General features: G+C 34.1%; 1 protein-coding gene across 1 annotated transcript in view; it reads left to right on the forward strand.

Moving 5' to 3' along the window:
* Nucleotides 1–27,771, forward strand: part of GPC6 (glypican 6) — a 1,235,068-nt gene that overhangs the window by 1,074,227 nt on the left and 133,070 nt on the right. Inside the window, exon 5 of the mRNA XM_074299354.1 lies at nucleotides 16,652–16,782. Coding sequence (XP_074155455.1) covers nucleotides 16,652–16,782 — 131 coding nt within the window. The remainder of the gene's footprint in view (nucleotides 1–16,651; nucleotides 16,783–27,771) is intronic.

A 27,771-nucleotide genomic window follows, 5' to 3' on the forward strand; every position in this document is an offset into this window, starting at 1 on the left:
AATGGCATTTTCAAATGTTACAAAATGTCAACATTAAGAAATATGAGCTTTGACAATTGTAAAATCGGAAAGACCTGAAATCCTAGCATTAATTTGAGGCACACCATATGTCCATAAATATATAAACATACAAAAGTTAGAAAGAGTATATAAAACAGTTCAAAGGGCTTTCTTTAATTTGGCAGTGTAGGTCAATAAAAGTAAAAATCACAAACATAAGCTAAGAATAGTATTTAGCTAGATGATCAAAGAAACAGGATACCTATATTATGGGTAGTCACCTTGGAAAGAAACAATCCACTAAAAATCCATAGAATCATAAATCTACAACTAGAAGAAACCTCAGAGACCATTCTACTCTTTCTTTTTCATTTTACAGATGAGGAAACTGAGTACCAGGGAAGAATCTGTATACTCTGATTCTAGTCAGTGATCTTTCTATGAAGATAAGAAATTAGAAATGAATGTTGGTGCATTTGTAGTTTAGTACATATATCATACATAGTGACATATATCATACAAAATTTTGCAAAAAAGTTGGATAATTTAGACTGTATATGGAAAGAACATGAAACTAGACTAAAGGTGAATAGAGTCTAGAATCTACTTTATTACATTCTGTAATATTATAAATATATAATTTAATACTATCTAATATAATTTATTATAATATTAAGTACTTTTGTGACCTTGAACAAATCATTCTATCTTTTGGGGCCTCACTTGTAAAATGAAATGTTTAAAATAAATAATATGAAAGATCTAGTCCAGCTTATAAACTGTATAATTCATCACAAAAAGGCAGGCCGATATATTGATTTGAGATATTTGAATATTCTAAGCTGCAAGTGGCCTACAAAAATTATTTATATGAGAAAATAGCAACAAAAGGATTACAGTTGTAAGTATTCATATCAGTGTCCAAATGTACAACTTATGAATTTGTAAATCATACTCTCTGTGGCTTATGATTAGATGTTTAAATACCTTCGTGGTAGAATAAAGCACTAAAACAATAGTGATATGAATGTATTATGTTCCCATGATGTATAATCATTATTCAAAAGAAGCCATAGGCACTGTAACTTTCTTAAGAGTCATGTACATTCTGGCTTCTATTCTGTGCTAGGACTAGAAGACCTTTTTCTTCTGTAATTTGCATTTCCTTTTGTAAGACTGAAGCAAAATAAGCCTCTTTGTGTGCATTGGATTCAGAATTAAATTAGTTTGTATATTTGTTCTCTCCTACTCATCCTGGATTTGGTTTCAAAGTAAACAGTTATTTTCATTAAATTCATTTTCATTTGGCTTTTGTTCTTTAGTTAATGTAATTATTCTGTGTGACTGTCCCTTTTTAATTTTAGTTTCAGTTCAGATATCAATGCATTGTTTAAATTACTTTTAATTGGTTTATTTACATTTTGTACTCTTCAGCTCTGGCTGAAGATAGAGCATACTTCAGCTATTATTCCTTTAGTTGATCATAACCTTTGATAGTACTTCTACTTTAACAATTTATTTTTAAGAATCTTTAAAAGGTAAACAAAGTGACAAGAATTACCATTAATTTGATGTTTAGCGAATGAGGACAAATTGCAGGGGAAGGAGAAGTGGTGATGAACAGAAACAAAAATGGCATTTATCAAAGTTCATGGCAAACCTGGAATCTTAAGATAGTTGGAACTAATTTGCTTGTGTTCAAGTCATAAAATGAGTTCATATTTTTTGGGATTATAATAAAAATTGCTTACATTTTTAACCTTTGATCTAAAGGAGCTGGGAACATTCTTTGAAAGAGTTATCAAAGAAATTCATAAGATTCTGAATTTTCATAACGGTCACTAAATTCTTCAGATATAGTGTAACCTTTCAAGGTTCATAAAGATGTATTTTTTCCTTTTTAGCTCATCATTAGGGAATCTTTTGTATGTTCAGCTGGTGTAGTGGAAAAAAAGATGTAATGGACAATCGAATCAGAAAATCTGGATTTGAGTTCCTACTTGGGAACTTGCTAGCTCTGTGACCATTGTCAAGTTAATCAAGTTAATTTCCTCATCCATTAACAGAAGATATTAAAACTTAGACCACCCCTTCATAGAATTTTTGTGAGAAATATGCTATATAAAGAGAAATTGGTCTGGATATACAGGTAACCATGTCTCAGAGCAGATACTGCTACCAAAGAGTTTTAGCTTGGAGATACAAAGAAAGACACAAAAAGTAAAATAACAATTTGACACAGTGTTGGATCAGTACCACTTGGCTGAGGCCACAGGCTAGTGACCTGAGCCAGTCCCTGTCCTTTACCTGCCATTATGGCTTGCCCTAGATTCATTACTCTTGGATGACCTGGTTTCTATAAAGGAAAATTACACTTTCCCCACTACTTCATTACATTCCCCACTTTGGATTCCAAATAAAGTTGCTACTTATAGAATTGCTAATTATATAAATGTATGGGCTCGAAATCTAGGATTTTCCCCAGCAAAAGAGGACAAATGAAAAGGTACCCAATTTAGAAAAATGAATCAAGTAACAAGCAACTTATTCCAACACAGAAAAGTTTCACTAAGCAATAAAAAATCAGAATGATTGAAACAGAATCCAATAACATATATGTATCTGTACAAGTTTAAGTAGTTGGGAAACATTTAATTTTAAAACCACTTTGGGACACAGTTTCGTGTAAGACTGCTAATTAGCTGTTTTATATTTTACCTTCACTAAACACACTGATCAAACACCAAGTAGGATTCTCTTTCCAGTGGCCTCAATTTCTCTCTGACAGTGACTCTCTCTCACTACTATTGTACCTGCAACCTCTTCAGTAGCTGTTGCTATTTCTGGACATCACTTGTAGGCCTTCCAGGACTTTTTGATCATTGCAAGGTCAATGCTAAAGGAAGAAAACACCCAAGAGAGGCAAAGATATCCAGGGCCCCGGCAAAAGTCTAACTAGCTGAATGAATGCTCTAGATGAACAGCAGTGGCCTCTTCTGCTAATAAGCTAAGGTAGAGTTAGGTTGCCTTTTCCACCCCTGGTGGAAATTACATCCTTCTGCAAAGAATAGGCAAGTCAAGAGGGCCTTTTCTTCTACCTGGTGTGGCACCCAGTGTCATCAGCTTTTTTACAATTCAACAACCAATTGATGGGGATTCAATCCAGAAACCAATCATATATAACTGAACATAAGCAAGGGGTACTTAGCATATATAAATTTCTACTCAGTTTGTCAAGTACTGACAGAGAGCATCTATAAATATTCTAAAGGTAGTGGTGGAGAGAGGAAGTGGAGAAAGTGAGAGATACATGTTCCGAAGTAGAATGTTCTCCATTTGGATATCTCTCCCCTACATATGAATTAAAGATCAGTATAACAGGAAAAATGTCATTAGGCATTAGGAGCAATTGAGAAATGATCAGTTTATACAATAAATGCTAAGGGTTCAGACAGGGATGTGATAACTATGCTATACGATAATTGATAAAGATTCATAAAAGAAGGCAGCATCTCACTTTTTTATTTGTATCCTCAGAAACTTGCAGAACTTGTGGCACATAGTAAGTAGGGATAAAAGGTATTGATTCATTATAAGAAACCTTTATTTATGTGTGTATGCTGCATTGTCAAGGTTATATTTTAATCATCTTAGGGACAAGGCCCAATTATAATGATAGATTTTTGCTGAATTGGATTAAATTGGGATTGAGCTGATTTTTGAAGGAGAGGTAAAATGTAGGTAGTAGGAGGGGAAAGGATGATAAAGGCATGAACCAAAAGCCTGTGTGTGTGTGGGGGGGGAAACAAGAGATTCTACCTTTTACACTAGATTCACTACAATACAAAGAAGGTCAGTTGTCTCACTGTTTCTAGGACACAGACAAAAGAGAACTCTCTGGTCTCAGATTCAGCTCTCTTTTACTGACTAGAAAGCCTTTCTCCTCAGTACTTCAAAAGGTAGACTTCTACATCCTAAACCAACAAGAACACTTAGGAGTAATGATGCTGCTTATACTTGTTCTCAAGGTAGATGTCAAGCATATAGAGTTCCTATCTCCTTGACCTTTGTCATCTACACTGCCTGCATCATTTATTGGCTCTGCTGCTTAGTTTAGCTTTTTCATAGGCTAATATTGTCCATTTAGGTTTCTATGAGAATCCCCCTCTCTTGGCTGTGAACGCAGTTTCTTAGAGGTCATTCAACTATACCTGTTTCAACCTTTTTTTCCTTTGTTCATCATATATAGCTTTAAATGTGGGTATATTAATATATATATATATACATAAAAACAACATAACAATATATGTATATATTTTTTTGCAAATTAAGGAAATATACCCTCCTTTTTTAAAAAAAAGAATCTTCATGGAAGAGAAAATAGACCAGATTAATTAAAGCAAGGAGATTTAAAAGGTCAAATGGGACCAGCTTGTGGAAAGCTTTAACAAATAATAGGCTATAGAATTTGGACTTGATCTTGCAGGGAATGGCACAATCAGAGTGATGATTTACAAAGTCTAAGTTTGGAGTAGTAGGATGGTTATAGGACTAAAAACTATTACTATAAATGGAGAAAAGAAGACTTAAAAGAAAGATAATCACTTTCTTCAAGTATTTGAAAGCCTGTCGTGTGAAACAGAAGCTGGTCTTATTCTAGTCAGAGAGTGGGATTAGGACTAAGAAGTGCAAGTTATAAGGAGGCTGACATCAGTTCAGTATAAGGAAAGGAAAGACTTCTTAGCACATACAGCTATTAAAAAAAAAAAAGGAATGGGATGTCTCATTAGAGAGTATGTTCCTAGTCAGTTGCTGCTTTTAAAAGGAGACTGTATAATCACTTGTCAGAGATGTCACAAAAGAAGTTTATGCTTCAGATAGAAGAGGTTGGAAGAGATGACCTTTATGATTCTTTCCAACTTGGAGATTTTATGGTTCTAAGATTCTGTGACAATGAATCTAGTTAATGGCTCAGCACTCAAATAGCATAAGTTAAAAAATAAACAATTAAAGGGTTGATTTTCCATGGAGGCTCATAACTTCACTGAACTTTACAGCTCACTTCATCAAAAATATTTTTCATGGATATGTTACTGTATCTTATTGTTACCATTCCCACTAAGTGATAAATCTGTGAGAGGCTAAATGAAACAAACATGAAAATATAATTGTAAACAATTGAATCAGATCATTATAACTGTTAAGAAGATTCAAGATATTAGGGAAAAGATTTACCAAAAAGGGCAATTATTTGTTTTTCAACGAGATTCTACAATTTTAAAAGCATATTTTACAGAAATCCTCCAAATAGCAATCCTTCCAGTTCAATTAAAATAGAATTCAGTTTTAAACATTCATTTTATTTGCAAGTTCCCAAGCACACATTAGTATATGAACATATCATCGTCCTACCCTATTATAGAAATATCTTAATATATTCAGTTTCTACATAACTTTCCCTAATGTCTTCAAGCATGACCAATAGATCTTTCTCTGGACCCTATCATCTCATCAAGCTTCTGTCCTATATCTCTCCTCCCTCTCAGCCAAACTATTAGAAAAGTCTTTTTCTACTAATTACCCCCTCTGGATATCTTCCTCCTTTGTGCTGCTATGCTCTACTTTCTACCTCCAGGCACTCATACTACTATTCTGTACTCTTATGATCCTGAATGCTGAGGGTTCATCTTATCTAGTCAGACTCAGGTATACCAAACATCTCTCTCCTAATTCTCATGCCATGCTGCCAATCAAATAAATCCCCCCCTTTCCACCTCTAACTATGGTACAGGGACTGTGAGCCTGTGATTTCACTGGTACAGGGAAGAAACTCTCTAAACCAATGATGCTCAATACTTCCTTCTTCCTCTCCCTTTCTTTCTCCTTCTCCCTCTCCCTCTCTTTCTTCTTCTTCCTCTCCCTCTGCTTCTCCCTCTCCCTCAGTTTCTCCCTCTCTCTCTTTTCCTCTCCCTCCAAGTGGCCACATGGTACAGGGTGAGAAATCACCAAAGACATGAAGCACAGATCCACATTTCAGAACCTGAGGAAAACTTTAGTTCCAATTGTATCCTTATACCACCATCATTAAATTGAGGTAAATACCCACTGTTTGAGGGTCATAGAGATAAAAAAAAAAATAAAACACATAGATAGAGTAGTAGAGCTGGAATCAGGAAGGCCTGAGTTCAAATGGAACCTCAGACACTTAAGTAATTGTGTGACACCAAACTAGTCACTTAACCCATGCCTCAGTTTTCCCATCTATAAAATCTTAAAATAATAATAATAGCTCTATCCAATCTCCCAAGGATTTTGTGAGGATAGGAAGAGATATTTGTAAAGTGCTTTATGAACTTTAAAGTACTACATTATTAACTATTATCATTATTTTCGTCTTAGTTCACTTATATTTTAAATATATACCTTGAAATACTAGAATTTTGAATCATTTTTGCCACAAAATATGTTTATTTTGTGCTCTTAAGAATAAATTTTCCAGACTCTTTTTTTGTCTTTCTCAGTAGAAGAAATCTATTAAATGAATGTGACTGTTCTTAAGAGGTAATAGGTGAATAAGGTTAGCTTCTGAAGAAAAGGGCAAATTAGGATCTCTGACATATTGACATGCCAGTAAAAGGGAAAGATTTGAAAAAAAATCATTTTTTTATTATTTAAAAAGATGGTTATTGGAGAAAAATTCTGAATAAGTAAACAATATTTGGAGAGCTCATTTTTTAAAGGTAATCTATATATTTATAATATGAATGCTGTTAAGTATTGTGTAATTTTTTTTCTTTGCTAGAATTTGCTTCAAAGGAATATATACACACACACATACACATATGTGTATATATTCACACCCATACATGTATATGTATATATGCATTGAATATGTTTATGTGTATATGTACACATACACACATATATAAGAACTTGTTAAAATCATCTAATATTTTGTACAACAGCAACCATGGAGACAGGAGTTCAAGTTCTTCTTATAGTTATATGAACATAGATAAATCACTGAATAGCTATGTTCCACGGAATTCTCTAAGACTCTAAATTGTAAATGATTTGGACAGTTTCCGAAGCTGTAGATCCTTGTTCAGGTGAAATGTTGATACACCCACAAAACAACAAAAAGATTTGTTGTTATTTGATTGCTTCATATATGCTTGCCTCAATTTGTCTGTCTCCCTGCCCTCTCTCTCCCCCATCCAACTATGCAATGTTGAGAGCAGGGATTTTGACTTACATAGCTCTTGTATATACTTCACAGTGCTATCCACTATTTGGCATACAGTAAACACTCAGTGAATATTTATTGAATTAAATTGATTTTAATTTTCAAGGTTCTTTCCACCCTCTAGCTCCCTGATTAACTTCTCATTAAGAATAAAATGGGCTTATCTTTTGAAGTCTCTTGAAAACCCTTCTGAAAATCATTATCTTGTGGCTAGTAGGTAGCATTGTAAGAAATTATTTTGGCTTTAACTTTCCTTTTTTCAAAAGGAAAATTTATAATATAGATATGATCACTTGGAACCAGACTTCATATTGCATTATAAGAGAGTATAAGCATTCAGGGATTCCCTATAGTGGGTCAGCTTTCAACTCAGTTTTTTATCAAGTGCTGGCATATTAACAACTTTTTTCCTGTGCCACAGGCTTTTTATAAGGTCAAATATTTCAAGAAAATTCTGAATTACTTCTCCCTACCAATTTAAGTATATATATATACATTCATACATATGTCTTAAGAAAAGGTGTAGTATCTTCCCAGGGGCATTGCAAGAAAGTGAGCAATATATTTTAATAAAATGTAAATTTAACTATGAGTTTAAAAGCTTAAATTCTTTCTGGATATACTCTTCAGTCAGCATTTTCTTCTTTCTTGACACTAGTTTATCCCTGCAATGGTTTATCATAATTTCTTAACAGATAGAGCCATAGATTTAGAACCTAAAGAGACTCTAGAGGCCATCAGGCCCAATCCTCTCATTTTACAGAGGAGGAACTGAGGCCTGGAGACATGAAATAGCTTGCCCAATACTATAGAGGGAATATGTAGAACAACTGGGATTTAAAACCCATGTCCTTTAACTTTAAATCAAGATTTCTATTTCTTTCTAAATTTATTTACTATTATCTCTGAAAAACAAAACAAATATTTTTCTTTCCTAAAACATATGGTCCACTGGTGAATGAATAACTGAGTAGAATTCTATAAATTGAATCAATAAGGAGGGGGGGGGAATTCACAACTAAATATTTTGTTAACTATAATAAATTGGCAAGAAAATAGTCAAGAGGACTTGGGTTCAAATATACCTTCAGACACTGCTGATTTATATAACTCTGAGCAGGTCACATAATTTCTGCCAACCTGATCTATACTGATCTATAAAATGATACTAAAAGCATCTGGCTCCCAGGATTATGAGATCAAATAAGTTAACATATGTAAATATTTTGCAAACCTTAAAGCCACATATAAGTGCTAAGTATTATTATTATATGGAATTAGTTTACCTAGATTTGAGTCTCTTATTGGGGCAACTCAATTACTATGTGACTCTGAGCAAGTTATTTAATCTCTCTGAATTTTGATTTCCTTGTCTATCAAAGAGGGATAATAATAGTTGTCTTGCCTACTTCACAAGATTGTTGTGATAAAAATGGTTTTCTGAACCTTAAAGTTCCATAAAAATGCAAATTATAATTGTTACTCTAAGTTCTATAATTGTTGCTATAAGATTTGTAACAACCAGTATTTATATGTGGCTTTTAAGGTTTGTAAAACAATTTACAAATACATCTCATATTCTCACCTGCCAAGAGAAAGGTAGATGCTCTTATTCCCATTTTACAGATGAGGAAACTAAGGCTAAAATGTTAAATGTCACATGGCTAGAATCTCTGATTATGTTTGAATTTAGGTTTTCCTGACTCCAGATCTAGCACAAGTTTAGGGAGGGGCAAGAAGGACCAAAAGTAAATTTAAAATATCAAAAAATCAAGAGGTTGAAGGCTTTTCTTTATACTTGAATATACTATATTCTTAATAGTATGTTAATACTATTAATAGTGATTTTTCATACATCCATGATCTAATATTTAGAAAGCTAGAAATAGCTTTCATAGTTTTGATGTGTGAATGGAACTGTGGTCTTATCTATGTGAATATTCCCTCCAGTAGTATATTGGGCAAACTATATCTGTTTCTTCTCATCTTATATGCCCTTGTCCATTTGTTCTTTTAAATTTTTCCACAATTAGATTTCATGAATAAAGGGCAGCTAGATGGCACAGTGGATAGAGCATCAGCCCTGGAGTCAAGAGATCCTGAGTTCAAATCCAGCCTCAGACATTTAACACTTATTTAAGCATGTGACCCTGAATAGTTAACCCTTAACTAGCTGTATGCCTTGGTCAAGTCACTTAATCCCCATTGCCTCATAGGAAGAAAAAAGTACATGAATATCAATGGTATTTAATTACATAATTAAACAAGATAAATGATCCTCATCCTCAGACTTTTAAATTGTATTTGTATGTTTGAGCATTTACCCACCATAATGTATATATTTATTTATAAATTATATACTTTCACTATTGTAGTAATGATCAATCATATTATAAAACATGTGAAAATAGACATTTTTAAAGAATGAAAAACATTTTTTTAAAACTTTGGTCCTAGTGAGCCACTGGAATTTGAATAGGGAACTAACATGATCAGATAGTAATAATCCAAGCAGAGGTAATGAGGTCCTGAACTATAATATTAGCTATATGAATTGAGAGAAGAGGACAGATATAGGAGATGTTATAGAGGTAGGAATAATAGAATTTAGCAACTAATTACATATATAGGGTGAAAATCTTTCTGTCTAATAGATCTTTACTATTTAAAAAAACCTTCGCTAAACTCTACCATTCCCTTAAACTATGGTCCTGTTTCTCCTTCCTTTTTCATTCAATTTCCTTGTAAATTGTTTATATTTGCAGGATCTATTCATTAATTCCTCATCCTTTTGCAATCTGGCTTCCAATTTCTTTACAAAAACTACTTTCTCAAAAATTTTTAAATTTAAAATTTATTTTTCCATCTTATATCAAAAAAATTCTATATATATACACAATAGAACTAAAAAAGAGGATCTTTCATATCACCTGTTTAAAAAAAAAAGTTCATACATTCCACAGGTTACTTTCAAATCCATCCTGCTTGTCAATGCTTCCTTCTAAATTTCTGAAGTTATCTTCTATACAGTTTAAAAAAAAATTCAATGGTCTTCTCAACAAATGACTTTTTTATTGCTAAATATGATGGTTCTTTTTTAGTTTTAATTCTTCTTATCTTGACTTTTATACATACATATGTGTGTGTTTATATGTACTTGTTACCTTTCCCATTAGAATGCAAGATCCTTTGTATTTGTGTCTCAGCATGTAGGACAGTCCCTGACATGCACTTTATAAATGATTATAGATTGATTTAGAGATACTGAGTAATAGAAGATGATACCAAAGTCAGGACATGGATCATAGTATGTTCCACAGTAACTGGGAAGTTTGGAAGAGGAGTGAGTGAAGGAGGTAAAGATAATGCAATGATATAGTGATCCAGATGACAACCCATTTATGCTTGTTGGCCTTGTGCAAATCACGTTATCCCACCCAAAGAAAAAAGGGAACCGAGAAATGGGGGAAGCTAAGTTCATAGTCATCAGACATTGCCCTAGAATATGGAATCTTTCCTCTGAAAAGGACCTACCTGCCTCAGTCATGAGGTGATTTTCAGGGAGGAAGAGATGAATATCCTGGGGATAGGCAATTTGTCCAATAGCACCACCACAGATGTACAATACACTAAAACAATAGGCTTTAATTGACATTAAAGTCTGATGCCCATCTCAAAAGAGAAGAATTTGGAAACTTTCACAGTAGTGGAAAGGAGTGGAGTGGAGATAAGGCAAGATATAGTTGTCTTGAAGACAAACCCTCATTGGCCATCATTGGTCACTGGGCATGGTGAAATGTGGTTCATTTTTTCTAACCCTGATTGGATGATTCCACTCCTCCTTGGAATCAGACCATAATCTCTTAGAAGTCAAGTTATAGGGGCAGATAAGTAACACAGTGGATAGAGCACCACCCCTGAAGTCAAAAGGACCTGAGTTCAAATCTGGCTGCAGACACTAACACTTGCTAGTTTTGTGACCTTGGGCAAGTCACTTAACCCCAATTGCCTCAGTAAAAAAAGTCAAGCTACACACAGACCTGACTTTGAAGGCAATTGAACACTTTCTTCTCTATCATACATTTAACAGTGATAAATAATACCCAATTAACAAAAAAAAAAAAAAAAAAAAGACATAAGATGGTCCAAACTATCTTAAAATAATCTTAAAGTATATGGTTTGATTTAAAGGAAGAAAATAACAGTTAAATATGTACTTGGAGAATCCAGTTGAAAGCACAGTGAAGGATTTACATGTAGATAAAATGAGCAATTTTCTGGGAAATGCTAACATTTAGACTCTTCTATTAAAACTTAGCATTTGATGGTCTGTAGCTCTTTAATGAACATATGCTGAATAAATCAGATATCAGTTATTTATTTTGTTGTTGTTCACTTGTTTCATCCATGTCCAACGCTTTATGTATGACTCTATTTGGTTTTTTGGGGTAAAGCAGAAGTGGTTTGTCATTACCTTGTCCAGATAATTTTATAGATAGGGAAAGGAGGCAAACAGGATTAAATGACTTACCCACAGTCACCGCAGCTAAGGCTAGGTTTGAGGTGACTCTTCCTGACTTTAAGTCTAGCTTTCTACCCCCTGCCACCTATTCCCCATCAGTTATTTATACCTTGTTGCCTGGGAATAGTTTTTGCTCAGATGGAAAGGTATGAGAATCTGGGAAACTTGAAGAATAGAAAGAGAATCCTAATGGAAAGGGGGTGAGAAATGGAAGAGGCAAGACCTGGACAGACAAACTGAGAAACTAGAAGAGAAATTTCACTCAATTCACACTTCACCTGGGTCTCTTATTAAAGGCATGCAAATTACCCAAGCAATCTCCATACTAGGAAGTGAGGACTTGGAAACATGGTATGTTCCACATCGTGGTTGCTCAATAAATATCTACTGGTAATGAAAAAGAAGGCCCCTTCCTTGATTAGAGAATGTTTTACTATTGATTCAACAAAGAACAAAAGGGCTCTTTCTGAAATTTATGTAGTGGAATCTAGAATGTAACATTATGGCCTTGATTGAATTCATGTGATCCAGATTACAAAGGCATTTAAAATGCCTGCTATAAAATATCTATAATAAAATAACCTGCCTTCAATTGCCATGAAAATAAAATTATTATGTACTTTTAGTTTTTTCTACAATGATGTTAAGTGTATAGGCTCTATTCACTCACTAAACAAATATTCATTAAGTACTTATTATATGCATATGTATATATCAGATATGTTTTTAGATATCATTGATTATTTCCTAATTATTCTCTTAAAATGTTGTTGGGGTTTTTTGTTACATTTGTTTTCTCTAAAAGTTTCTGGGAATAATTCTCTTAGCAAAAGATACTAGTCCAGAGCCTTCTGTTTACTTGTCATTATTTACTCTTAATCAAAAAGCCTGCTAGAAAGGCCTACGGTAAGAGGGGATTTTTGCGATAATTAGACAAAATAGATCTTGTAAATCCCAATAGAAACAATACAGCTCTCAGGCAATGTTTAGCAGCATTTGAAAAGCTTAGAGAAGAAAATGTCTTTAAGATCTATATGCTATGATAAAATCCACTGTTTATCTATCCCCTGTCACTGGTGCAAGGAAATAAGATCATTAAGTTCAGGGATATTGCTATTTTAATTATAAAATCCTTTTGTAGAAAACATAAATCTTCATCTTTTGATGCACAATCTTTACCTAAGGTTTATTTATGGTATTTATTTAGGTTTATTTATTTATTTTAGGTTTATTCTTTATAAGATACAATACTGTAAATGCATAGAGGAGAAATTTATCCACGATTCCATTTATACTCATGAGAATAATATAACCTAAGAATAGCAAATATAATCATAGTCTCACTGAAGATGTGAAGACATGATTTGCTTTCAACTGTGTGTGTGCTGTAAACTTCGACCAGGATAGATAAAAGCTAACATGATTTGCAAAGTCTGCAATTCATTCATTCATTTATTCATTCAGCAATCATTAACTTCCTACCATGTGCTTGAAGCATAGTGCCAGTTCAAGAATGACCTTCTCTATCTATTGAGCCACCTAGATGCCACCAAACAGCAGTGAAGTGACTTGCCTAGGATCATACCATTATCAAATTAAACTCAGATCTTCCTGATTGTGAGCCCAATCTTCTATCCACTGCGCTACCTAGCTGCCTCTAAATATAAAATCTTTCCAAAGAAGCCACTTATCTCAGATTGCTTCATGTCAAACTATTCTGTGCCTCTCAACAGCTGTGGAAGGTTGTTTAATAATGTGCCTTGCTTGTACATGTCAAAACACCACATGTGATGAAAACCAAATTAGATCTCTTCATACTCCTATGAACTACATCTCATGACAGTGCTTAACAGTATGTACTAAAGAGCATTAGCATTTTAATAGATCGAGATCTTTGGTGTCCACAAGCTGAGAGTCTAGTGAAGGGGTCAGCAACCTATTGCACGTGGCAAAGATGGGACATGGACTGATTTTCAGTAACAGATGTACTGATTGTCACTATGCTCTTACCTCCCACCATTTGTGAGAATTTTCTCACCACTGCTTACAAGAATTTCCCACCCTCTGCCTGGCTTTTAATTCTAATAAATGTTACTGTTGCTTTTGGAAGAGTTATTGTTTACCCTTTGTTCTTGTAGAGGAGGACCATGACTTCAGGGAGGTGATGCCATGACATGCAAGTGAATTGGATTTGAGTGAGGGAGGGCTGGGCAAGATCATTTTTGCCTTACTTTCCCCTCCAGAGCCATTGAAACCAATAGCAAGATATACATCAAGACAATTAGAGATAGCCCTGGATTTTGAGAGAACTTGGCCTTTTAGCAAGTTTTCAACAGGTCTCAGTTTGACTGAATTTTCTCTGTTAATCAACTCCCCTTTAGCTCTGCTTAGCATCCTCAAATTAATTAATTACCCCAAATAATATGCCCATCCCTAGCTACTATTTCTATATGTTTTAATCTCCTATTAAAATATAAATTGTTAAAGAACAGGAACTATCTGTAATTAGTATTTATATCCTTAGCTCTTAGTATAGTGTTTTCTTTTCCATTAATTTTCAAGAGGCATTTAATAGTAGATATATAAGAAACCTTTGAGAGCCAGTGCAACCCTTCAGTTTTACAGATAAATAGACAAACTAAGAGCCTGAGGCTCAGAGGTTTGTCCAAATTTATATAGCTAGCCAAATTCTCTGACTTCCAGTCCAGGGCTCTTTTCATTACACTAGTACCTCCTCATGTCTCCCCTAACACAAATGTGGTATGTCACCAGATGGATCGAGCAGAATCTGGAAGCTATTCAGATATGCCTCAGCAGAGCTGGTGTTTAGAAGGTTTCATCTTGGAGAGAGGTGTATGGACAGGCAAGTAGAGTAGAGCATTAGATGCAATAGGTAAATATTTAGGCATTTGCCCTAGGTAATAATTAGGCATTTGCCCTTATGGAAGTCCAGAGATAGACATGATGAACCAGCTACACCCAGCAAAAGAACTCTGGGAGATGACTATGAACCACTACATAGAATTCCCAATCCCTCTAATTTTATCCGCCTGCATTTTGGATTTCCTTAACAGGCAAATTTTACACTATTTCAAAGTCCTATTCTTTTTTGTACAGCAGCGATAGACATGAAGTAGGTTCTATAGCAAAGGGACAAAACACAAGAGTTCAAGTAATATGATGAGCAGTTCCTGGAAGAAGTTCAGGCAGACAATTAACATCAGGGAGATCTCTCAGCAAGAACTCATTGGAGCCAGCTCCAAACCTTTTGGCTGAGCCAATGGTTAAACTTTCACTCTAAGTGTTTACATTCAGGAATCAGCAAATGCTAAAAGTCAGAGATTGCTTTTTTGTTTTGTTGCTTTCTAGAATAGAAAGTGGTAGAGAAAATGTTAATAATTAAAATTAAACTTTAAAGTATGTCAATATATAGATTTTTTTTTTTCTGGAGAGCAGGTAACTGTATTAGCATATGTTGGTAGGGACCCAATGAGAAGATGATGATGATTTGAGGAAAAGTGCAAAAGTCCCTGAAAAGACTCATAAGAACAAGGTGGTTCCAGTCCCAGAGGCACTGAAATAAAATTGCCCAGAGAATAGGGCAAGGAATTTAATTCCTAGATATGGGATGGAACAATTGGTAATAATGGTCCATGAACTTAGTTCCAGTGATTTTTGTGATTCTACTAGTAGTCTACGAGGACAAGACAACTAGGTTAAAGTGCAACTTGATGCTGATGGGTCTTTACATCTATCTATACTTGAGACCCAAAGGGAAAGCTAAGTGGTTTCAGCTCTGGTTATTGGACAGTCAAGTCTTCCTAAATCAAGTTCAGTATTCTACTCAGAATATCACACTGCCTCAGGACACCTGATCTTGATCAACAATGTAAGTTGAATAAAGTTTCAACTTTACAAAAACTAGTTCAACATTGTAGGGAACTTCAGGTATGGAAACATTTTCTATGAAAGGGGATCTGCAGCTTTTTATAGTTTTAGACAGTGACTTGGGGCACTAAGAGGTTAAATAACTTACCCAGTTATTTACCCAGAGACTCAGTATGTCAGAAACAGGATTTGAACCAAAATTATCTTGATTACATTGGCCTCTAACCACAGTTCCACACTATTCCTCATTTCTATTTGTCTTTTTCATGTTGTCCATTTAGGGAGCAGAGAGCCAGAAAGGTGGTATCTGTAAACACAAAGCAATTTAGCCGAATTATTTTTCAAAGTTGCTTTAACTTAAGTTCAGTTGCACAATGTCAGGGTTAGTTGTTTTGGGGGAGGGAGTTGAGTAGTTTTTTGGACTATCTGAAACCAGGAAACAAATATGAATAGTAGCTAACATTTTTATAACACTTTAAAATTAACAAAACAGCTATTAGTTTTTATAAATATTAGCTTATTCATCTCACTATACAGATAAAAGGACCAAGGTAGACTGGGATTAAGTGACTTGCCCAAGAAAAATGGCTGAGGCTAGATTTTAATTCAAGTCTCCCTGACTTCAGGCCCAGCAGTCTATCCACTATTCTATTTAGCTACCCAGTGAGAATGTGAATGAGGTTTACTTTTTTTCAGTCAGTTGTCTTGACACTGTTTAGCCAGAGCTAAAAGATATATCAGCTTGGTATAGAGAAAGGAGATGGGGTTTTGGAGAGAATGGACAAAGTTCAAGTCCTTATTATGTTTCTTACTAGCTATTTGACCTCAAATATTTTTCTTTGGCTTTCCTACCTGTAAGATAAGAAGAATACCTTTCCTACTCTCCTATTCCAGAGGGCTACTATGAGAAAGATGCTTGGTAAACTTAACATCCTCACTCAGCTGGAAGGTAATATTCCTATTCCTTAAGAGCTTGTTATTTTGTGTTTTGACAGATGCCATGCTTTTGGTAGCAGAGAGGCTAGAGGGGCCATTCAACATCGAATCAGTAATGGATCCTATCGACGTCAAGATTTCTGAAGCCATCATGAACATGCAAGAAAACAGTATGCAAGTATCAGCAAAGGTCAGTTACTTATGTACTATAACTTAAAAACAAAATAAATTGGTAGGACTGCAATCTAAGAGCCAATCATTGTAAATGTTATTACTTTGTCAGTTTTTTCCTGTCCAACTGAAAATTAATAAAAACTCCCAACAAAAAGGCATCGAGATGAGTAGTAATCTTTTAGTTCACAACCACTCAATCATGAAGAAAATTATTGGCTGCTAGAAAGTTTCAGAAAGCCAAAGTGTGTTGACTAATGTTTCACAGTTGTGAGGAGTTTTGGCAGAGCTAAGGTTTTTTTTTTTTTTTTTTTTTTTTTTGTATCAGAAATGTCTCCACATGCTTACCCTATTTCTCTCTCCAGTAACTTCTAATTATGTCTTCAGCTGGGAGATCTGGGCAGAGATGCCTCATGTTAAGTGTAAATAATTAAACATCCCTGCTAAGGTTCGGGTTGTGACTACAGGTGTACCTCATTTAATAGAGCTTGTGGGAACAAGGCTTCTTTATACAAAATCAGCCATATAAAACTAAACTAAACAAAACCAAACCTCTGAACACATAATATGAAGCAGGAGTTGGCAGCTAAATGGGAGAAGAAATAAAATCGACTCAGGGCACAACTCCTATTTGTCTCCACCCAGTTGTAGATAAGTAGGGCCAAGTGTAGGGAATTTACAAAGCTTATGAAATGTCCCCAGTTTCCTCTTTCAGGACCCCTTTTCCACGTTTGTTAACAATTTCCTTCCCCCACTAAGGCTCTACCACATTCCCAGAATTAAAATATGGAATGAGTTTCTTTGTCAATCATTTATGTTGACTGGTATCATTCACACCAAAAATTCATCTCCAACAGGTAGTGCCATTTTAAAGTCTCTGTCCCTAATTTTGAAAAGAAAGGCATTTAATCTTATTCAAATAATCTTAAGACACCAACATACAGGTACAAAGATGTGTGCCTATATCCCAAGGCCAACTGCATCTGGTTCAGTCATTTGAGGAGGGGGTCTAGAGTGACTAATGGAATATGGGGGTTAGAACAGAAGAAAAAGTCTACATGAACCCAGCTTAAATAGCCTCTACTTAGTTCAACAGAGAAAAACCTGTTCAACCCGATTGAGTGTTATAGGTCATCCTGCCTTTAGTATACCAAGATCTATTACCCTTATTTTTTTACTAGCTGTTCATCCAAGAATAAAATAATCAAAAAACAAAAAAAAATTTACTCTTACTTTATGCGAGGCACTGTGCAAAACACTAAAATTTCATATTTAAGAAACTCTGTTATTAAAATTCAAAATTCAACACATAGTGATTTTTTTTGTTCTAAGGTTTATAACCCTGAATTTTATATTTTATTATTCTGCAGAAATCAATAATTCAGAATTATGTTCTTTTTCTTCATTTGTTGCTTATATGATCACCAAGCATAATTTTTTAAAAGAATTAAACATGATGGTTTACCTCCCAACTGAATGTAGTAAGTCACCCTCAACTTTCTACTCATTTGATAAGATAAAAACCTATTTTGAGAAAAAAAAACAAACTTTTATCTAAATCACAGAAATATTCTATATAGAGATTGGAAATGCCCTTTAATTTTGTAAATGTACTCCTTATATTTGTTTTAATGTACTCCTTTTTAAAAATATTTAAATATACTCCTTATATAAACTATGATTTGATACTGATTATTATATTAAATCAAAATTTTATTTTGTAGATAAATATAGTCTCTCTCTCTCTCTCTCTCTCTCTCTCTCTCTCTCTCTCTCTCTCTCTCTCTCTCTCTCTCTCTCTCTTTCTTCTTTTAGGTTTAAATGATTTTTTTTTTTGCTGAGGCAATTGGGGTTAAATTACTTGCCTAGGGTCACACAACTAAGAAGTGTTAGGTGCCTGAGACCATTTGAATTCAGATCCTCCTGACTTCAGGGCTTGTACTCTATCCACTGAACAACCTAGCTGCCCCCTGATTTAAATGAATTCTTACTAAGGATCAATAAATATCCTCAACCAATTTAGTATAGTCTGACTTTAGATTTCAGCACAACATCATTAACTTCTATTAGTCAAGCCTTAGGTGAAGCCAGAAGCTCTTTAATAATTAGGAATGATAGAGGCATTCAGGGAATTGCAGAATTTACAAATTATGGTGACTTTGGTTCCAGGATGTGATTTGAAATTTCCTGTTGGAAACTATGATTGTAGCACTTCCCTGGAATGTGGACATTTCACCATTTTATTGAAAAAGTTGCAAAGAAAATAACTACTCAAACTTCATTCTGGAAAAATAGTGAATTAAAATGCCACACCTACATTGAATAAACATAGAAATATACAAATGGTTCCAGTTTTATTAATTTTTACATAAGGTTACAGTTGTCCCCTCACATCTAACAGGTTAGTTGAAGGCATTCATTTAATCCTGCCCAAATTCTCCAGTTTCAGATTTCAGATCCTGTGTATCTCTGTCCCTTCCCAGTATTAAATTAAGAGGGAGAGATAGAGACAGATAGACAGAGACAGAAACAGAAAGACAAAGAGGAAACAGACAGAGACAAAAACAAACAAAGGGAGAGACAAATAGAAAAAGAGAGATAGAGAAAACAGAGATAAGGAGAAAGGGTCAGAGGGACAGAGATAGAGAGAGAAAAACACAGAGATACAGAAACACACACACATACACATACACACACACACACAGAGTTGCCATCATATTAAATGAAATGGACAGATAAATCAGCTCCAGCTCCTTACCAATTACATGAATAAATTAAATCTACAGGTGTATTTATTTATTCATTCATTCCTAAAATATTTACTAAGCATCCTATTTGCATCAAGAAATTGGTCTGGGAACCACAGGAAAACACAAAGAAGACTATCACAGAGCATATAATCCAAAAGGAGAAATGAAAGTATATATACAAATGACTCTGAAACCAGGTAGGATATGAAAATCACTAAGAAAAGTAAGAAAAAATGCTGTAGGAGTTCATAGGAGAGAAGTCACTTCCAGGTAAGTGACAGACCTATTTTAGCCATCATTATTCACTTTATCCTTGACCTATTGTCAGATATGTTAATAGGTAGCAATATGTTAAATTCAAGTTCCAGGTCCCTTTTCTTTCCCTGAAAATACTTGATTATAAGTTCTAATAAATGCTGAAATGATTGAAAAGGACACTTGTGAAAATGTAATAAGTACCTAGCCCATTTTTATATCCTCTAGTCAACTTTTGTTATTTAAGATTTATCATAACATTATGATTATATTATTATAATAACAGTATGACATTATCGTAATGCCATACATTAATGTAAAGTTCAAACTTTTACCTCTCTATGTATAGAATTTCTATATGACTTTAAACACTTTTTTTCCCAAGTTGAAAAGCAATTCATTAACTCGAGACAGCACAGTGCTATGGACAGAGCAATAGATTTGGAATTAGACCTGTACTAATTCCCATTGTGCCATTTATTATGCAATTTGGGTTAAATTAACCTCTCTGCACCTGTTTCCTTATCTATAAAATCATAGAAAATATACTTGAGAAGTATCATCATAAATGGTATAGAGAGAAGTCTGGGTAATTTAGGAGACTGGGGTTCAAATACCACCTCTGGCTTACATGATTCTGGGCTAGTCATTTAACCTCATAGTTCCCCAGACAGCTACCAATGACTATGAATTTGCAAAGAAGGCAAATCTACTTTGGTAGAAAGAAGTTTTTCCTTTGGAGTTCCCTATAAAATGAAATATAGGTCCAGAACAAACCAAAACTATCTGCATTATCTACTTTCAGGGTTGTTCTAAGGATCATAAAAAATTGTGTGTGTGTGTGTGTGTGTGTGTGTGTGTGTGTGTGTGTAATCATTTAAACCTGAAAGCATAATATATATGAAAAATATTATCTCTATTAGTGATATAATGGGAAAAGTATTAAAGCTGAAGTCTCAAGACCTGGGTCTTAATCTAAAGTCTGAAACTAAATACCTGTGTGATCTTGGATAAAATACCTGCTCTCCCAAAGTCTCAGGTAAAAATGAAGAAATTGGATTAAATGGCACCTGAGAATGCTTCCAAATCTAGAAATGAGTAAGAACTCCTGTTTAACCTTAATTGTATCTTTTTTTGAGGCAATTAAGGTTAAATGACTTGCCCAGACTCACACAGTTACAAGTGTCTGAGACTGAATTTTAATTTAGGTTCTCTTGACTCCAGGGCTGGTGCTACCTAGCTGCCTCCACCATTTTTAATTGAAAATCTCCTAGTGCTTTATAAACCGTTAGATATCTACTTTATCACTGCTATCAGTCACCCATAAGGACACAATGTGGATAGATCATTGCTGAAATGTATGGGGGAGAGGGGTGTTTATGTGTTTAGAAGAAACACAAATTCTTCATCTGTTACCATGAAGCAGTCATTTCAACCACACCCATGCAGTCCTCTGTCTTCATATTGATCTTGCTGTTTGAAGAACTGCTATCTTTATTCTCCAATTTTTGTTACCCAACCTAGTCTGGGGAACTAAATATTTTAGAGGCTTGTTGGAATTCTTGAAGGAATTGAAGTCCTTTTCAAGAGCAATAAATCAGACCCCTCGATTCTGAGCCTGTGATTTGCAAAAGCCTAGATATTTCAGACCTGTTGATTAGTTCCTTCCTCTCCTATCAGGAAGATGAAACTTATCTCACTAAATATAATTTAACTATATTAGGAATAATTTCAAGGCTAATCCAGGGAAAGATTGGTTTGTCAGATATAATCTAAATTAAGGACAAAGACTTATTAAATTCCAACTGAAACTACCCATTCAATTAATGCTTATTACAGACAAGGGAAGAGCCTATTACAGAAAAGTATGATAGCTTTCAGGTGCTTAATTTTTTCCAGACAGTTCTTGAGCTTCATTTCTAAGATGTACTACAGAAACAAAACCACAAGGACATAAAATTCCAAAACCAGAATATTTCTTCACCAAATATACAGGTTTCTTGGTATATCATTTAGATCAGAGGGCTTAATCTGGGATTGATTAACATAAAAAAGAAATTTTAGCTTTATTTCAATGTGATTGGTTTCCTTTGTAATCCTATGTATTTTATTTTAAGCATTAAAAAACATTATTCTGAGAAGCAATCCTTATGCTTCATCAAATTGCCCAAGGGGTCCATGTTACAGAAAAGGGGGCATGGGGGTTAAAAGTTGATAGAGATTAACCTTTGGGTTCTTCCAACAAGAGACACTTTCTCTTCAGCAGAGAGTTTCCATTTGATTATGGAGATGATTTCAAAATAGGAAAGTAGGAAATTGAAGGGAATTCCAGTGCTCAAAAACAAAAATAAAAATAAATAAATAAACAAACCCTGGAATAAAGCTGAAATTTAACTGAAAAATGATGTGTATGGTTGCTAATGCAGAATTGTTTTTTTTTAACCTATCTCTAACAAATCTTTGTCTAGCTAGATAAAAGGCCTTAGTAACACAGAATTGCAGAGTTTCAAAGTTGTGCCCAACCTTGACCATAGAGAAAATCTATTTGATGTAATAAGAGGAATTCAGCCAAATCAGGTGACTCTAGGCTTATATCTCACCCAAAGTAACATTGCTTGTGCCTGTAATAAATTCCTGTTGTTTCTCTTTCACTCTCAAAGATGTTTATGACATCAGAGAGATCATGATCTCTGATATGCAAATGAAGTGTATTAAAGTAAAGGAGAGCTATGTAAAGTCCCCAGCCTCACTTTCTCCTCCAGAGCCATCTGGTTCCAGTGGCAAAATATAAATTAGTTTTTACTATTGGAATAAAATGGGTTGTTTCTCACATGCTTCCCTTATTTAATCCTTCTCCTCTGACTTATACATGATATAGGTCATATATGACGTATAGATAATATATAGATGTTATGGTGAAAAAAACCAGCAAAGAGAACATTCCATGTGACATATGAGATGCCAAAACAGTATTCAAAGGTATTTTGAATATAACCTTCAGAAAGCTATGACTAAGAAGGAATAGTAAATTCCATGTGTTAATTGTAGAGTTTTGGTGTTATCCTTGCAAGCAATGTACTAAATGAACTATTTTTTCATTGAAAGAAAGATCTGGGAGGTCTTAATAATGAATGAACCAATCCATCTTACTTTGTTACTATAAAATAAATAAATCAGCATGATTTTTAATTTTTTCACTTAATATTTTATTTTTTCCAGTTACCTGTAAAGACAGTTTTCAACACTCATGTTTGTAAGATTTTGAGTTGCAATTTTTTCCCTTCCTTTCCTTCCTTTCCCTTTCCCCAAGACAGCAAACAATTTGATATACAATCACTTTTAAAATATTTCCATTTTAGTCATGATATAATAATTTAATTTTCATTTTTCCTGTAAATTTTATAGAAAATAAGTTTCTAAACATTTCAGCTGTGAAAGACCTTTCTTTAGTTCATTCAAATCCAAAAATTCATATTCTCATTGTCAACTAGTCATTTACACCATTTGATCAGACAACTGGAAGTTGGCCATACATTTGCAAGAATTTTCTGTATTTCATTTCCTTTTTGTTAGCATGTGTAAATGAACTCTTTCTACTTCTTTCTTGTAAAAAAAATCACACAATATTTATATTCCAAGATTTCAGTTCCTAGATTCCAAACTAACCTGATGGCTTTGTTGTAAAATGTCAAAAAGAATGGTCAAGAAATATTTATTTCTGAAAATGCATGTGATTTTTTTCTTTTAATGACAGAGTTTAAGCCCAGGCTTTATCCTCTACCTCCCAAAATATTGCAATTACTTTCTAAGTGATTTCCCTAATTCCTCTCTCTTTTCCCTTCACTCCATTTCCACAGAGGTGCCAAAACAACTTTTCTTATTGGCATATAATCTTAGGCAACTCCCTATTGCTCCTAAGTAAAAATATGAATTTCTCAGCTTAGAATGTAAAACTCTGCACAATCTATTCATGGTCCAACTTTCTGTGCTTTTTTTTTCTCCAATTCAGCCAAAATAATCTACATGCTAGTTCCCTGGACATGAAATTCCATCTCTTGTTCTATACACAGGCTGTGCCCAATCCCCATGACTAGAATGTTCATCTTTGCTGCTTTGAATTCTTATTTTCCTTCAAGGGTTAGCTAAGATGCTATATGAAGCCTTTCCTGTTTTGTTTTTTGTTTGTTTGTTTGTTTGGTTTTTTTTAGCTACTAATTCTTTTCCTTCCTCAAATTATATTTATTGATTTCTCTTATATTTTGTATCTTCTCCCCACCTCCAGTAAAATGTGAGTTCTTCAAGATCAGAGATTAGGTGTTTAATATATGTCTGCTGAATTGAAATGAACCAAATTGAAAATCTCCAACATTGAGACTTTCACGAAACCTTCCTTTGGAGCTCATCACTCAAATGAGTTTAGTTTTAGAGTAAATGAAAAGAATTTTAAAGAATTTCAAATTCAATTGAACCTATCCATAAGTAGAAATTAAGTGTGAAATTAAGTACTAAAAATGGTGAACCATATTATGCTATGAATTTATAATTCTTAAAAAAAATCATGCCTTCTAAATGTAATCATCTTTCCAAACTCCTGAATCTATTAATCAATCAACAAGCATTTATTTAGACCCTATTAAATGCCAATCATTGAGCCCTGGGTACCAGAGATATGAAGTCAAAAGTTGATCAGCAAGTATTTCTTAAGTAGGATCATTTGTTCCTGTCAAGGCATTTGCCTGGACAAGGAGAAAATCTACCACTTCATGTGACTATTGCAGAAGGAATCTAAATAATGCAAAATAAAGAGGAAGGAAGAAGAGGAAACTCTTTTGAGTGGTCTCAATTTTTCAGTAAAATATGAAGCAAGGTCTCTCAAGGAACTTACATTTCTCTCTGAGAGATAATGTACACATATTTAGATGCATAAAAATAGACACAAATTAATACAAGGAAATTTGCAAAGGAGACAGTAGTAGCTGAGAGAGTATACTACAAGTTTTCATGTAGTATAAAAGGTAGTGAGTGAGCCAAGACTATAGAAAACTAAAAATCATTTCCAATTTTTAATTAATAAGCAGCATTTTCTCTCTCTCTTCTGCCTTTCTCCAATTAGAAGAGTAATAAAAAAATAAAGCTTTTGAAACATATGTGTATATACACACATAGAGATAGAGATAGAGAGATAGGTACATACATACATACATACATAAATACAGTTAAGCAAAACAAATTCCCATTTTGGCTACAACCAAAATATGTATGCCTTATTCTCCATCTTTAGGTTTCTGAAATTATGATTGGTCATTATTTTTATTAGTTTCCAAGTTGTTTGTATTACAATGTTGTTATTGTATATACTGATCTCCTAATTCTATTCACATCTCTCTCTCTCTCTCTCTCTCTCTCTCTCTCTCTCTCTATATATATATATATATATATATATATATATATATATATATATATATATATATATATATATATATATGTGTGTGTGTGTGTGTGTGTGTGTGTGTGTGTGTGTGTGTGTTATGTGTATATGGGTGTGTATATACATACACATTTATGTTTCAAGAGTTTGTTTGTTTGTTTTTTTTAATTTCTTTTTCCAATTGGAAAACAGAGAGCTCCTCCCAGATATTCTACTTAAAGAAAAAGTTCAGAACATAATTTCCCATCTGGAAACCTCAGCACCAAGTTCTTCTGCCCAACCCCTTTTTAAAATTGTGCTGCTTCCTTTATTAAATTGTGAGCTATTCAAGGGCAGAGACTCCTTCACATTTATTTGTATCCCTGCACTTAGCATCATGTCTGACACTTAGTAGGTACTTAATAAATATTTATCAACTGACTGACCTGGGCAAATCATTTGACCTTTCTAGAACTTCCAAGTGTTAGTCTATCAGTTTTTGATCTTTGTGGTCTTTAGAGTAAGTCCCCTTCATTGTTGAAAAATCTACTAATCAAAGATCACATGAAAGTATGTCTTAATTAGCTCCAGAATCAAGGTGTCTTTTCTTTTCACAATCCTCAAAGTAAGCCTGGAGAAGTTAAATGCAAGTGCCCTCGGCCCACCACTTGGGAGGAAATGTCCAGGCTCTGTGCTGGCAGAGAAATGCAGAAACCTTCAAGGAAGAATTATTTTCTCCAGGAAATAGAAAGAGTCTATTTTTACTAAAGTGAAGAGCTCAGGAAATATATTAAGGAACTTACAGATACCCTGGAACTAGGTTTATGTAGGCATTATGCACAAATTTTAGAAACCTCAAAACTGATGCAGTAGCTAGCTTTCTAGAATTAAAGTCAATGAAGAGGAGCCAAAACAAGAACTGATGACTTGACTATATTTAGTATGTCAGAATTCTCTCAGCAAAAATTTGAACTCACAGGGGGACTTCAAATGACTTTGCCAGGAATCTTGGCCAAGAAGCCATTGTAATCAAACCTTAAGGATATAAAAGCATGAATCAGACCTCTTCACATCCATTTCATTATGGGAAAGGAGGGAGTGAAGCAGGGAGGCCAATTCCTGGGACAGAAGGATGAAATTCTGAAGTCACTTTCCCAAGACCAAATCTTGTGGAAAATTGCCAATTCAAATAATCAGAAATGAAAGAATAAATGCCTAATATGAACATGGTGGAGTTAACAGAAAGAAGTAGATACAAGTTAAGATGACATGATACTTTTAAAATGCTTCATACTATACTTAGAAATGTTTTCTTAGAATATGATTAGCTGATTATTAGCATGAAACTGAGCAATTCTTAAAATGGATCTTGAAAAATTCACCTCTTTTTTTGGAGACTGGATCTTTTTGTCTTGCCCAAACTGGGAGAACATTGGCCACTCAAGGCTTAATCACAATATTGATCAGCATGGGAATGTTGACCTGTTCAGTTTCTAACCTGGATGGGTCGCCTCTCCTTAGTCAACCTTGTGACTACTCTACCCCTTCACTCCTGGGAACTCAACACATTTATGTCATATTTAGTTTTACTAAACTGCAACTGAGAATTCCCACACTCAAGTGATCTACTAGCTTCAGCATCTCTGGCATTAAAGATCACCCATCACCACTCTCATCTAATCACTTGAATCTTAAATGATTCAAGTGAATCTGAAAAACAGAGTTTTAAAGTTTATTGACTTTAATGAAGTGAGAAGCTAAAACCATTGAAAAAAACATATTGGTTGATGTGCAAATTAAGTGTAGGCATTTTCCCATTTAGGATTGTAAGACTTTTAGAGCTAGAAGAACCCTTAAAAGTCATCTACTCCAAGCCCTAATTTTACAGATTAGGAAAACTGAGGTCAAAATGACTGGCCCATGGTCACACCAGTAGTAAAACCAGAATCTAGATAATTTCCATTATTCTGATACTAAATTTACTGTTCATTTTACCATACCATCTTGCAGTGATCATCTCTGTGGTAAAATATGACAATAAAAGCTGGCATTTAAATGGTTCCTTAAAGTTTTCCAGGTCCTTTAGACATATTATCTCATTCTGTCCTCACAACAAGATTGGAAGATAAACATTATTGTTATCCCCATTTTACAGATGAAAAAACTGAGACGAAAACCTTTTTAAGTGACTTGCCCAAGATTACTCAGATATCACATATTTGAGACTGGATCTGAATTCAGGCCTTCCTGAGACCAGTGCTCTACTCACTGTGCTACCTAGCTATCTCTTATGATATACTAAAACAGTATTATACTATTATGATATACTGTATCCTCTATATTAGATACTATATGTTATAGTGTATAATATATATAGTATAGTCCTATAGTCCTATTCCTTGAAAAATTAAGCTAATAAGTAGTCACTAGTACTTATCATTGCTTGTTAGCCTTTTTGCTGAAAACAGAGATACCAGCAGGCTTCTATCTTATTCTGCTCCAAATTGTCACTCTGGTAACAAATAATTACAATTTCTACCTATTATACAATTGAAGATTTCTGTTTAGGATCACTTTTTAAAAATAACAATAGCTT

The sequence above is a fragment of the Sminthopsis crassicaudata genome, chromosome 3, assembly GCF_048593235.1.
Source record: "Sminthopsis crassicaudata isolate SCR6 chromosome 3, ASM4859323v1, whole genome shotgun sequence".
In the NCBI taxonomy this organism is placed as follows: Eukaryota; Metazoa; Chordata; class Mammalia; order Dasyuromorphia; family Dasyuridae; genus Sminthopsis; species Sminthopsis crassicaudata.